Source organism: Crinia signifera, chromosome 2 (assembly GCF_055691185.1).
Source record: "Crinia signifera chromosome 2, ASM5569118v1, whole genome shotgun sequence".
Classification (NCBI taxonomy): domain Eukaryota; kingdom Metazoa; phylum Chordata; class Amphibia; order Anura; family Myobatrachidae; genus Crinia; species Crinia signifera.
Genome location: NC_139218.1, coordinates 400,244,821 through 400,259,266, shown reverse-complemented (window position 1 = coordinate 400,259,266; position 14,446 = coordinate 400,244,821). Strand labels below are relative to the sequence as shown.

Sequence of the window (14,446 nt, the reverse complement as noted above, 5' to 3'; positions counted from 1 at the left end):
CTTCTCACATACACGTGTCCTTTCTGTCCACTGTGTACATGTCTGCGTTGCCTATGATCCTGCAGTCAGAGCCCACAGGAATGGCTCCCATACAGTACAGCTGGCATATAACCAGTCCGTCACCCTTCAGCCAGATCTCCCCTGACTTACGGGGTCAGAGCCCACAGGAATGGCCGGCATACAGTACAGCTGGCATATAACCAGTCCGTTACCCTGCGTCCAGATCTCCCTGACTGTTATGGGGTCAGAGCCCACAGCAATGGCCGGCATACAGTAAGCAGATAGTAGAAATACAAAGACCACACGGATCCATAGGAAGAAGGTTCTGTGGACAAATTAAACAAATTGGTCCCTCTGCGGTGCTCGGTTCTGGTGTTTAGCGATGGGAGTGTCCTGGCTGCCACCTGCAGATGAGACACTTCTGCACTGTGCAATATAGGGGCTGTGATCAGATTTATCTGGGGGAAGGGGTGATCCGTCTGCCAGCATCCCCGTCATCTACTACACTTTCAGAGAATCCATGATTGCTTTCGAGCCCAGTTACGCCGCATGGCGGTTCTCCGCACATAGATAGAATCGGCATACGCAGTGACTAAGTGATAGATGTTTGTGGTACTATAAACTACAAATCTCTCTGAATTCCAGAATGCATGAGTTAGCTCTGGAGATATGAGCCTGCCATATCCTGTGCTCGCTTCCCATCCACCCTGCAGGCAGCAATACCATAGTTAGTGATTCATGCATCCAATGCCCTCACATTTCGGTTTTTGAACCTTTTTGTTTGTCTTTCAGCCTTACAGGGTGCAAGTATCAAGTTGTTCAATCCACCGGCCTGCGAGGAGAAAATCTCCTGAATCTGGTCCCCATATTAAAGTTAAAGGATAACCCAACCCCCGTGGTTCCATCTCCTGTAATTCCCAATACACCAGTGCTGAATGGCCCGCAGGCTGCCAGGATCTCCCTGCCGACGCCAGTCTCCATTATACCTGCGCCTAGTCCTGCGAGCGCACCGCTACTAAAAGCGCCCAGTGTCGGGAACTACTTTATCACAACTCATAGCAATCCCGGGAGCAATCCCAAAACTATCCGTATTGACAGCGCGTATTCCGCACCTCAGGGCGCAACTACGATACTGGAAAAGTCTCCGCTAACTTTACTGCCAAACTCTCCGCCAGGAAGCCCGACATTCTTAATGATGAATAGACAATCTACCCCTGGCAGTCCAACACCGATGTTACCATCTGGGCACCGTCTCCAAATACCCGCCCATGCAGAAGTAAGGTCTGTCCCAGCTTCTTCCCTGCCGCTCTCCATCCAGCAGAAGATACTCCCCCAGACCGGATACTCTGATATAACCAAGGCCCCACCTGTTATTTATGTATCCCCTGTAAATACTGTAAAGACTCTTGTTAACCAGGTGTACCCTCTGAGTCCCAAGCCAAACACCTCAATTGTATCGCCAATTGCTAAATCTTTGCCGCTGGTTCCGGCACCGGTTCAGACTTCGCTAACCGGTACAAAAGACTCTCCGAAAGGACCCATGAAATGGATAGTGCAAGAAAACAGAGAGTCCGACTCCTGCCTGGTCCCTGTTACGTCATCCAATGACACGGCTTCAAAGATCTTACAGATGCTGTCAGGGGCGAAGACGGAGGAAATTAAGCTGACCACTTCCGACAGTTCGAAGATCATGCAGATTAAAGACAACGCTCTTGTCTTGTGCAACAATAAAATATTCTTTCTGACAAAGAAGGGGACGGAGCTGAGCGACACAGATAATAAAAAACCGGAGCCTCCATCATACGCGTTGCCCCCGTCATACGCATCGCCTAATAAACCCGTAACCAATTCCGCAGCAATGAACGATATTTCCAATAAAGTGGTTGAAGTCGTTCTGTCCAAAAACAAATCCCCATCAAAAGGCAACGCCCCATCGAGTCCTGCCAATGAAATGCTGGGTCACTCTAATTTGTCTACCCCTGTAAAGTCCAACAGGACCTCTGTTCCTCTTCCATCGAATAGAAATGAGACCGGTCTACTTTACGTAGATCGTAGCGACGCAGCGGCGAAACCTCGTGGCAAGGGGTACGGGCCTCAAAACACGTCCGGTTCCACCAAACTAAATTCTGTTGATAAAGTGCCGCAGGAATACAGGATCCCCAAGGGAAAGGATCAGGTATGTTTTTAAAGCATTCCTTCTTGCTTGGGGGCATTTGTGTGTGTGTGTGTGTGTGTGTGTCTGCTACCTTCACAACGGAATCATCATGTTAGTGATGACTCCAAAGTATTTTCAGCATAAAAAGCAAATCTGTCATTGTAGCTCATTGGGTGTTTTTGGCGGGTCATTAAAGGGGACGTCACTTCGCAACGATGGCATCTGTTGGGGTAAACCATATACTTGGGAAGATTGGCATCATAAAGTGGTCCTCATAATTCTGCCATCTTCTATGATGGCTATTGTGCATGGCATGTGCTGGTCTATAATGGGTGACTGGGTGCTATTGTGCATGGCATGTGCTGGTCTATACTGGGTGACGATGCTATTGTGCATGGCGTGTGCTGGTCTATACTGGGTGATATTGTGCATAGCGTGTGCTGGTCTATACTGGGTGACTGGGTGCTATTGTGCATGGCATGTGCTGGTCTATACTGGGTGACGATACTATTGTGCATGGCGTGTGCTGGTCTATACTGGGTGACATTGTGCATAGCGTGTGCTGGTCTATACTGGGTGACTGGGTGATATTGTGCATGGCATGTGCTGGTCTATACTGGGTGACGATACTATTGTGCATGGCGTGTGCTGGTCTATACTGGGTGACATTGTGCATGGCGTGTGCTGGTCTATACTGGGTGACATTGTGCATAGCGTGTGCTGGTCTATACTGGGTGACTGGGTGATATTGTGCATGGCATGTGCTGGTCTATACTGGGTGACTGGATGCTGTTACTGTAGCCCATATACACATGTGATTAACATCTGGCAGAATGGCGGCATCCATTGCCACATTCTATTACGGTCATTAGGTCAACAGTGCTTCGGTCAATACATGAAATGGGTCAACAGGGTCGGAATGTTGACAAAAACATTTGGTGGACAATGGGAAGGACAATGTGAGTTTTTCACTCTCCCCCCCCCCCCCCCCCTCAAAAACAGACAGTGTTTTGTACCCTACCATCCACTAGGGCATGCCTGGCCAACCTGTGTTTCTCCAGATGTTGTCAAACTACAAATCCCATCATGCCTTGCCACAGTTTTGCTATAAGGGAGTGTTAAAACTGTGGCAAGGCATGCTGGGATTTGTAGTTTTAAAACATCTGGAGAGCCACAGGCTGGCCTGTCCTGCACTAGGGCATGTTGGGAGAATGTAATAGTGTGCCAGCGAGGCACCATGCTGCGAAGCTTGGCGAGCGCTGCACTACACTGATATGGTGTCCATGTTGATATTTGGAACAAAAAACAGTGAAACTCGTGTCGACCTTTTGACTTTCCACCAAAGCCCTGTTGACCTTTAGTGGTGGTTGCATGTCGTCCTTCATATTTCTACCCTATGACCCATACCCCTTTTTGGAGCCATAAATTCTGCACATTTCAGCTAGCAGCTGTCCATAAGAATACAGCACAAATACACCTCTGTGTGGTATTGGGGCTTATCTCTGACACTGTACAGAGATTTCAGCAATGTCCAGTACACCAGACATGTCATCTAGTTGATGCAGGGAGATCCATGATGCTGTCGTGTTTGATTGAAGCAATACTGGACAGGGAAAACACACGGTTACAGTTGCCAAGGCGGGAAATGAGACTTGTGTTGACATATTTCACCAGAAGTTTGAGGGTGCAGGAGGCAGAACTGGGGGAGGTGGCACGTGGGGATGGGAGGTGTGAGGGTGGTCGGTCCTGGCTTGTGTTGGAATGTGGGGATTTCATCGGCTGGGTGCAGGGTTTACAGCAGGATGAGAAGGAAGATGCACAAGGCTGACGTTTGCGTGGCAGGTTGATTTCTTTGACCCGTGACAGCTTAAGCAGAAAACAATGTATAGATGCTATTAGTGACCATGTCACAAGACATACCGGTAGGGTACACATCATAACAGACATAACCTACCGGAAGGGTCTACGTCATAACGTACATAACATACCGGAAGGGTCCATGTCATAACGTACATAACATACCGGTAGGGTACACGTCATAACGTACATAACATACCGGGGAGGAGGGTGATTGATCGCACTGGGATTCAACTAAATTGTATTTTAACCTCCTTATTATATTTCAGAGTAAATACTATATATAATGTGAGGTGTGCTACCGCCAGACAATGATACAGTAGCGCAAAAGAAACAACAGAAAGTCTTTTTTTGGCGGTGCACTGGGAGAAAGAGAAAAAATATATATAAAATATAACCTTTATTAGTCAGTTTAAGAAGTTAAATGCGAAATATAAAATCAAAACACACAACATGAATTGACATTGGACTCATTAAAACGGAAAGAAACTCTCCTTAACGTGGCGGGGGTAGGTATCTGGGTTTTGTTATAATCTCAAAATCTGCTGGATGTATGGTGTGTGCCCTAGTATGATGGGGTATTCAATCTGTAATCATTGGTGTTTGTCAAAAATATATGGGGAACCATGTCCCTGTGTTTTATTGTCTCACACATACAGAAAGAAAATGTCCTCATTGAGCTAAATATGAGCGGTATAAAAGTCTGCTATCCACTCTTTAAATGGCAAATGAAAATTTCAATAGCCACGAGCGGTATCTTTTACAGCCGTGCTGTGGAGTCTGCAGCAACGGTTGTAGTAGGAGGAGACCCCACAGGGACGGCGTCCCTTCTATTGCTGTCACCTCCTAGAACATATGCAGTTCGCCGGTAAGGGCTAGTGTGCACACAAGGACAATCGCAAGGAGAGTCAAGCTCTCTGAATCACGGTGTCCTGTGCAACTGCAGTATAGTGTACCACGTGCAGTATTCTGCGGTGGTGTATGCTGTCACCGAGATGTGACCCGCATATACCTCCGGCTTGTAATCGGGCACATACTATTCAAACAATCAATCAATATACATTTCCCAGCTACCCCCACTAACGATACACGCCAACGCGCGTTTCGCAAATTGCTTTTTCAAGGCTAGGCTTTTCAAGCCTAGCCTTGAAAAAGCAATTTGCGAAACGCACGTTGGCGTGTATCATTAGTGGGGGTAGCTGGGAAATGTATATTGATGTTTGAATAGTATGTGCCCGATTTACAAGCTGGAGGTATATGCGGGTCACGTCTCGGAGAACAGGTCTGCAGTGGACGGGACGGCATAGCTGGGGAAGGATGAGAAGGGAGGACCCCCCAAGGGGTTTGGGGAAGTAGTGGACAGCCGACATGTTAGCAGAGGTAAACCGCTGAGGGGGTTGTGGCATAAACTACAAGCAATGAATGTAAAGGAGCTGAATACCGCGATATGAAAATAACATCAGTTGAAGGCAGGAGAACACAGAATACTGTGTGACTAGAATAGTTGTCAGCAGGAAGCCACAGAGGTGGAGAAACGCGTCAAGTTCTGCTCACAGCTGTATTTGGTGTGATCTCTTGCCCCAGATTGCCACAGGGTCTCCTGTAAATGGCTGCAGGAAGTCTAACGTAACGAGACTCCTGCCAATTAATGAGCAGTTGAATAATCAGGAGCTTTCCATGGAATGTCGCCTATTGGGCATTGGATGGGATGTGCATGCATGAACTGACATTCCCTGGACATCCATACAATTAAAAATAACATTGTGAATTGGATATTCGCGTTTAAAGCGTTCCAAAGCGTATTTGGCGAGACCGTAGGAAGACTACCAGTAATATTCGTGCAGCTGGCTGACTGTCCACCCCATAGTATGGGAGCTGTGACACAGACCACTGGCTGCGGAGTGCAGGCTAATTCAAGAACTGGACAGAATGACCAAGCTTCAATGAAAGGTGGCTCAGTCCGAATCTGCATTAGCCCTGCCCACCTCAACCAGGCCTGCAATCATCCTCGTCCAATGAAAACCATGGATCAGGTCATTGCCGACATAATAGTTACATTTCTTACGTCCAATAGGAAATCTACTAATCTGAAAACTGCCACCCCCCCATACACACACACACGCACCCTCCTCTCATCTTCAACAGTCTCTTCCATCACTACCTGTTTAAGATTATTGCCCCCCTCCTTGACCCTTTTTGCATGACCCAATAGTCACATATTCTCCTGCATTGCATTTTTAATCTTTACGGAGGGCTATTGTAATCATAATGTATATGTGGGGTGCTCAGAGTATGTGAGGGGTTCTTTTTTGCTTCTTTTTTGTTTGTTTTATAACTCAGGTGATCGCTATGCAAGTTGGCAATATTTTTTTTAGCAGCATTTGTTTTTATTATATAGATTGTTCTTTCTGAGACCACGTTTGTTTGTTGTTTTTTTACCACCTTTTATACTGTTGCATTTTTTTGTTGTGAATAACGTGATGTTTATTGGGTGATTTATATAAGTATTTTTATTTTAATCATGAGGTTTTTGATGAGAAGGGAACTCTAGAAGCAACATCACTAACACAGCTGGGAAAGGTAGTGTTCTAGACTACAACTGTCATTGCATGCAGACTTGGTAGACTTTTTATCAGCAATCCGTTTTACTATATAGATTGGCCAGCAGTGAGGTATTTCAGAGATGTGTGAAGCACAAATACTCGCCTTCATCCAGCCAATGAGAGAATGCATAGGATTAATCTGACGTACAGGGAAATGCTATTTCAGAATCAGAGTTGATTTAATTTGGTCACCATCTTACCAACTCTAGGGTATTAAGCCTGCACCTGGGGCTGCACCTGGGGCTGCACCTGGGGCTATCTGCTGAATACAGTTAGCTGAGGACAAACATGGGTTCCAGCGTGTCCCTGATGTGACTATTTATCTTTCAAAGTTTTATACTAATTAGCATCAAGCAAAAACTCCAACTCTTGCAGTGAGATGTTAATTGATCCACAGAACTCTGGCGATATAAGCTGCTGACCTGCCCTCCCGTACTTCAGTATTTTTTACATCTTTCGGTAGTAGTCCTATACTTCTAAGCAGGGACTTTGTGTGATCTTCCCCCGCTGCAACAAGCCCCATTTGCTTCTATTTCAAGGGATGGAATGGAATGGAAACGGGGTCCCAATACAACAGGGAGACTATTTTTGGCCAGATAAATAAAGCCCAACCGCTCTTCACTGTACTATGACCTGTACGATTGCACCTGTTCACACCCTGCCACGCTGCTCAGATTACCTTGGAATAACATTGATCATACGAATGATGAAGTAGTCATGTTTGTCTGTACATAGAAATTTGTTTGATGAAATATACTCCGTGGGACTATGTATGAACTATGGAGACAAATATTTTAAATTTGTTCTGGCGTCATTCAAAAACTACTGTATGAAAGTGGTTGTCCCTTTCACTTATGCGATAGATTACTGACCTATTGCCATGGCCAGAAGTTCTGAGAATGGCACAGTTTTTGGTGAGGAACATAGTATTTTCCAGCATGATGGAGCACCTTGCCATAAGCCAAAATTGATAAAGTGGCACATGGAACTCCCCAGACCTTAATCCCATTAAGAACTTGTGGTCAATTCTCAAGGAGGTGAGTTACAAACAAAAACCCGCACGTTCTGACAAACTCCAAGCATTTATAAGGCAAGAATTGAGCGGCCATCAGTCAGTATGTGGCCCAGACGGTGATTGACAGCTGCCAAGGAAAAAGAAGGGTCAACACTGCAAAAATTGGCTCTTTGCATAAACATAATGTAATTGTCAACAAAAAAAGCCTTTGACACATGAAATGCTGTAATGTTACTTCAGTACCACTGTAATATCTTACAAAAACGCCTAAAAACACGCATGCAGCAAACTTTGTGAAACCACTTTTGCCCATAGTTTGAGGTTTACACAATATTTGACGAACATGAAGTTAAGGTCCACATAAACTAGTGAGATTTGGGCCGATTTCACCCAATTTTGATGCAACGGGCCAAGAAATTGGGCCAAATAGGATGTGCCCGACATCCCATCGGGTCCCGTGTGCATGCAGGTCCAACCTCCCAACTCCGGGACCCTTCCTGTCGGCTGGTAGCGGTGACGCATGTGATGCAGGGACAAATGCTCAGGACCAGCTGCTTCTCCCATTGGTAACTTTACCTGGCTTGCTCACGAGTTAATAGCCCCAGGCATCATTTTGTGTTCACCCTGATGGACCAGGGTTGGTGGGGGGGAGTCTAGCACGTCCTCTGCAGTTCTGGTGCACATCTAGCTGGCTCTGTCTCATGGACCCACCTGCCCCGTCTCCTGTCCCTCATGGAGAACTAAGTGGTGAGACGACTCAAACATTGGCATCACGATGATGATGAGGGATTTGCCTCGCACAGAGCTAGAAGCCATTACCTGTTCACTAACTGAAAGTATAGTCGGCCATTATGTCCTCTAGCCATAAGGAAATAGACCAGTGACAACAGACGACGTCCCTTTAATACGTCGGAACAGTTTATTGTTCTGCTTCGATGACTAGGTTACATGGTGTCCTGTGCTTTAAGGGCAGGATGTGTGCAGCTCACTGACTGCACCTGCAAGGCATTGTGGGAGTGGTCAGTATGTGGTGCTGCCAGTAATGGTCACTGTGCGGGAGGGGGAGGGGCTAGAACCCAGAACGGAGGGTGAGGGACAGTCCTGCCTGTTACGACATCTGTCTACAGGGGTTTGGGTGCAAGGCAGCTACATTTTTTTTATTTTTATTTTTTTGTAGTTATTTGTGTGATACTGTGTACAAAGTGCCAGGAAAGGGGAGATTAGTAGGAATGTCTAAATTACATGTATTTGCAGTCATCTCACATTGGGGCAAATTTATTAAGCCTGGAGAAGTGATAAGGTGATAACGCAGGAGCCGATCAGCTCCTAACTGTCAATCCAATCCAGCTTGGCAGTTGGGGGCTGATTTGGCTGCTGCATTTTCACCTTCCACTTTATCTCATCTCCGGGCTTAGTACATCTGCCCCGTTGTTCCTTCATAGCACACACACGTCTCCCGCTGCATCATGTCCCCAGAAACCATTTATAGTAAATGTATTTTCTACACGTTCTCTTGTTCTTAAAGGTGATGGCTAAAGCGAAGACAGTGCGTCCTCCGAAGGCCGCCAAAGTGGCGGCAGCCAACGTAATGGACGACGAAAGCTGGAGGAGGAAATACGGTCTGGTCAAAAAAGAAAAGGTGATATTACAGAGGATGCCGCTGCTGCAGGCGGGGGATGTCGCCAAACCCAAAGGGCCCGCGGGAGGCATGAAGGTACGTTGGTGTTATGTGCTGCGTCTCCCCAATGATGCGGTTACCTCATATCTCCGTATGTCCTCCGGGCATCGGGACCGTTTTCATGTAAAGTTGTTTATTTTCTTAGTTGTCCCTATAGGAGATGTTCCTATATTGGCTCAATAATACATTGGTTCTAGATTTGTGGCTTTGTCACCTCGAAACGTGGGGGCCGGGATATCATATGGGGGCTCATAATGATGACATTAAGAAGGTCAACAGTCAAAAGGTCAACCACTATAGGTTGATGAGGATTTTTTTGGGGGGTGCTAATATCAACATACATAGAAATGGGCCGCTGCGCTGGGCACACTATCACCATCTAACTCTATGTCCACTTGGACAGTAAAGTATGAAAAAACGCCTCTTTTGGGGAAAAATTTAGAAAAACTCCTGTCGACATTTCCCAGGTTGACCTATTGCATGTGTTGACATTTTGACCATATTGATCTAATTTGTCAACCTTTTTCACGTGTCGACCTATGACCTGTTTTATTACACTTGACCTCTTTATTGTTGACCTAGCGAGCACATCCCGAGAGGGGTGGTGGGTAGCAGTCCACGGGAGGGTGCGGGCCAGTCCACGGGACGGTGCGGGCCAGTAAGAAGTCACAATCTGTTTATTGAATCGGCAGATTTGCTTCTGGCTTGCGTCTTCCCGGAATCCTTATTCTCTCGCTGCTGTATCTCTCTCTCTCTCGCTGCTGTATCTCTCTCTCGCTGCTGTGAGAGTCTTCGTGATTGACAGCACACACCCAGCGTCTGTAACCTCATTACTTACCTCTCTGGAGTCCACAGTCTTCATCGGCAGCGTGGCGCAAATAACCAGGAAAATATTGCACAATTTTCTTCGCATTCTGCACATGCGTTGGGAAATCGCAGCCGCTGCATTTCCCTGGAGATCAGAGTATGTGCAGTAGACTTTAGCGCAGAATCAGTCTACTAGCTGGCTCTGGTCCTGACTCAGTTGCAAGCAAAGCAAAAAAAAAAAAACGGTGCAAAACCAAAGGTCTAGATGAGGCCGAACCAGTGACCTATACAGAACTGGGCACAGTATCTAGATGAGGCCGCACCAGTGACCTATACAGAACTGGGCACAGTATCTAGATGAGGCCGTACCAGTGACCTATACAGAACTGGGCACAGTATCTAGATGAGGCCGCACCAGTGACCTATACAGAACCGGGCACAGTATCTAGATGAAGCCACACCAATGACCTATACTGAACTGGGCACAGTATCTAGATGAGGCCGTACCAGTGACCTATACAGAACTGGGCACAGTATCTAGATGAGGACATACCAGTGACCTATACAGAACTGGGCACAGTATCTAGATGAGGCCGTACCAGTGACCTAAACAGAACTGGGCACAGTATCTAGATGAGGCTGCACCAGTGACCTATACAGAACTGGGCACAGTATCTAGATGAGGCTGCACCAGTGACCTATACAGAACTGGGCACAGTATCCAGATGAGGCCGCACCAGTGACCTATACAGAACCGCACACAGTATCTAGATGAGGCCGTACCATTTGACCTATACAGAACTGGACACAGTATCTAGATGAGGCCGCACCAGTGACCTATACAGAACTGGGCACAGTATCAAGATGAGGCCGCACCAGTGACCTATACAGAACCGGGCACAGTATCTAGATGAGGCCGCACCAGTGACCTATACAGAACTGGGCACAGAATATAGATGAGAACTGAACACAATACTCTAGATGAGGCCGCACCAGTGACCTATACAGAACCGGACACAGTATCTAGATGAGGCCGTACCATTTGACCTATACAGAACTGGACACAGAATCTAGATGAGGCCGCACCAGTGACCTATACAGAACTGGGCACAGAATATAGATGAGGCCGCAACAGTGACCTATACAGAACTGAACACAATACTCTAGATGAGGTCGTACCAATGACCTATACAGTGGCATTATTACTTCTTTCTATCTGCTACTGATACCTCTCCCTGTACAACCAAGCATCTGACTTGCCTTCCTCATTGCTTCCTTACATTGCCTACCTGCCTTTAAGTCACCTGAAATAGTGTACCTCTCATTTCCGCTCCTCCTAGTTCTATCCCTCATCAGTTCCTCCTGCGGTTGCTGTTTTCCAATCACCTGCTCCAGGGCTGATTTGATAAATTCAGCACAGGGTATTGTCACCAAGGATGCAAGTCTTTTTCGTGTTGGGGGCTGTTACGTTACATCTTCCTCCAGAGTCTTTGGTCATAATTGGAGGTGGTCCTACCAATGTGCATAAACTCTGAGCCATCTCTCTGGCTCTCACGGGGCAGTCTGTCCTGGCCAGTCCGTATGCAGCCCACATTCTATCCTGGGAGGAGGGCATTGAAAATCGGAAGGTAAACTTCCTCAGCAGAACCGTGTTTCCCACTGAGGAGAGGTCACTCCGACTGTTGGTTTAGAAGTGAGGTCTTCCAAAGGTAGACCTCATTGCCTTTCATCCCAACATAAAGGTTTTCCAGGGGAGCACACAAGGTCTGATGGAGGTTCCCTTTTAAGCCTTTTGTGTTGGTGGTCTTTCATTTTGCTATTTGAAAACTTTTTTTCCTTATGGCTTTCTCCTCGGCATGTTTCTGAGCTGGGTGCTAGGCGATAAAACAGTTCTCCTTATGCTCGCTAGCTTTCAACTGAAGTATATTGTCTTTCCGGTGTTTTCTACATCGAGTTCATCTTCCCGAGACAGAGATTCTCTTGGCTCTCATGGACGTGGTTCGATCTCTGCGGATCTACTTAGACAGATCCAACCTCTGTCTGCCGCACTGATTCTTTCTTTTGTTTAGGATTCCCAGAAACGTGGTTGGCTGGCTACATAGAAAACCATTGCACTTTCAATCCACTAAGTCATTTCTCTGGAATGTTCTTAGTCTGTCACTAGTCCGGCCGGGCGGCATAACACGGGGCTATGGCCAAACAGGTTTCTGCTGTGTAGCTACTTTTGTGTTCACGCTTTTACTGTGTTCCACCAGTTTTGTCCTCAGGCTTCGCCCACGTTGGGCATACTGTCCTCCAGTTTGGAAGTCTGAGCATTCCCTACAGAGAAAATAGGGGATATTGTGTTCCAATTAATTTTGAATCCTTTTCTCTGCATCCTGCTAGGGGACACCTGCGTTCCCTCCCTCACGCCCAGTTATGGGGTTTTTCTCATTGTTTACCTACTCCTGATTATAGCCTGTTCCAAAATCTTTACTCATTCTTCTTGCCATGCTCTTTAAAAGTCTCACTGGCCTTCTGGGGTTGCAGTGAGAAGGAGTTTCTGTCTGAAGTTATAGTAGTTCAGTGCCAGCTCCCGCTCACCCAACTGCAACCCCATGATCCAGTGTCCCCAGCAAAGGGTTCAACTGTAAGTAAACAAACATCCCCTTTTTTCACAATTTAATAAAAATTTGGCTATTTCTGTCTAATATGTCCCTGCTGGCAACTCATTTCCCATTGCACAGATTGTGCACATTAGTGGTATTTACTGGTGTTTCCCATATACTGTACATAACTTCCATTTCACTAGGGTCTCCTTGTTGTCTAACCATTTACCATTTGTCTTTTTATATAGGACTATTTTGGAACTCGACAAACTCTCCTGAAACGAAAGCCCGCAAGTACGGACAGTGCTAAGGCCCCAAAGAGGAAGAGTATGGATTCCTTCATCACATCTAGTGATTACCCATCCTCTTCGCTAGCGTCTGTCAACGCCAAACCATTTATCTTTCCATCATTATCCAGCAACGGTTCTACCCCACCGTTCCCGACAACTTCTTTCAGAGATACAGATAGAACCAGTCCCGAGCTCTCCCCCTCACACTACAGCACAGAAACCTTCACCAGTCCTTCGGACAACGCTGACTTCCATGTTAGCCAAGATATCACCGGACATTTCAGCGAAGTCTCTCTGCCGAGTCAGAGGTTTCACTTTGAATCACTCTCGCCAGGGTTCGTAGATGAAACCACCAAGGATGAAAAAATTCAGCGGCTTAAAGAAGTTCTGAGGGAGCGAGAGGAGGCTCTGGAGGCTCTGCGACGCCAGCAGAAGACCTGAAGCACTTGGCAAACTGTTTTTAAATGAACAATAGTTTAAGTTATGTTGACCACGTTTCCCCCAAGATGTTCTGTTTCAGTGGATTTCCGAGAGTTGGTGGCAGGCCGGGGGCAGGATTTGGAGAAATTTACATTCCGGTGAATTTTAATTTTAGGTGTTATGAACTTGTACCATTGTATCTCCACCATTCTCCATCGCTTCAAGGAGGAATGGCCAGAGTCCTCTGTAATCAGGACTAACGAGGACGCCTGGTGCAATTTTTTTTTTTTTTCTTTTTCTTCAGAGCTTCTAAATTTATTTTGACTTTTTTTGGGGGGGGTGGGGGGGCACGTCATTTAAACTTGTTTAATAACTTAATAAGTAAAAAGTGTTTTGAAGTCGACGCTACGAAATCTAATGACACGCAGGAGACTTATCTGTGTTTGTCCGTGTAAGGAGAGGTTCCAGACTTGCTTGCTGTAACATACAGATCTGCAGGCACAGACAATCTGGACTTAACGTAATAATTTGTGTACGAAGCACCGGTAAGTGAATCTGCTGCCCCCAATGCATGTGTTTACAGCACCATCCTCTGGTCTCATACAAACATGTCAGCGTCGCTGCTGGTTTCCTTCCTTCACACCCTAGCCCCTGACAGTATTGAGCAGTTCTCCTTGTTAGAACCAGACAGTTATGTTGTTTCTGATGGGTTCTGTATGAGATGCATTGTGTTTCCTCTCGCAGTGTGTACGTTAGACACATTAAACCATTTTTGTTCTGAACTTATGTCACAGATGTATTTGAAAGTGAATGTGTGATTTTAAACACTTGAGGACCGGAGTTTAAACTTGTATGACCAGTGAGCTGGGCTTCATATAAAGTTAGCAAAAAAAAAAAAGGCAAGAAAAAACTAATTGCAAATTTTTAAATATTTATTAAAATATCAGACTATTGCATCCAGCAAAAAATAAATTGTCGGAATGCTGGATCGTCACACGCCACGGCAACAATAAGCTCAGCCTTGGACAGCAGA

At 46.2% G+C, this 14,446-nt stretch overlaps 1 protein-coding gene across 3 annotated transcripts in view; it reads left to right on the top strand.

Moving 5' to 3' along the window:
• LRIF1 (ligand dependent nuclear receptor interacting factor 1) overlaps window positions 1–14,195 on the top strand; it is a 45,439-nt gene extending 31,244 nt beyond the window's left edge. For 2 of the 3 annotated variants that reach the window (XR_014469849.1, XR_014469848.1), the window contains one exon: window positions 793–919. Coding sequence is in view for 1 of the 3 variants with exons in the window: in XM_083170566.1 (XP_083026692.1) it covers window positions 793–2,176; window positions 9,156–9,344; window positions 12,952–13,434 (2,056 nt within the window). In the remaining 2 variants the exon portion in view is untranslated. Of the gene's footprint in view, window positions 1–792; window positions 2,177–9,155; window positions 9,345–12,951 lie in introns of those variants that run through there. The other variant, XM_083170566.1, reaches the window with a different exon arrangement.
• The last annotated feature ends 251 nt before the right edge of the window (window positions 14,196–14,446 follow it).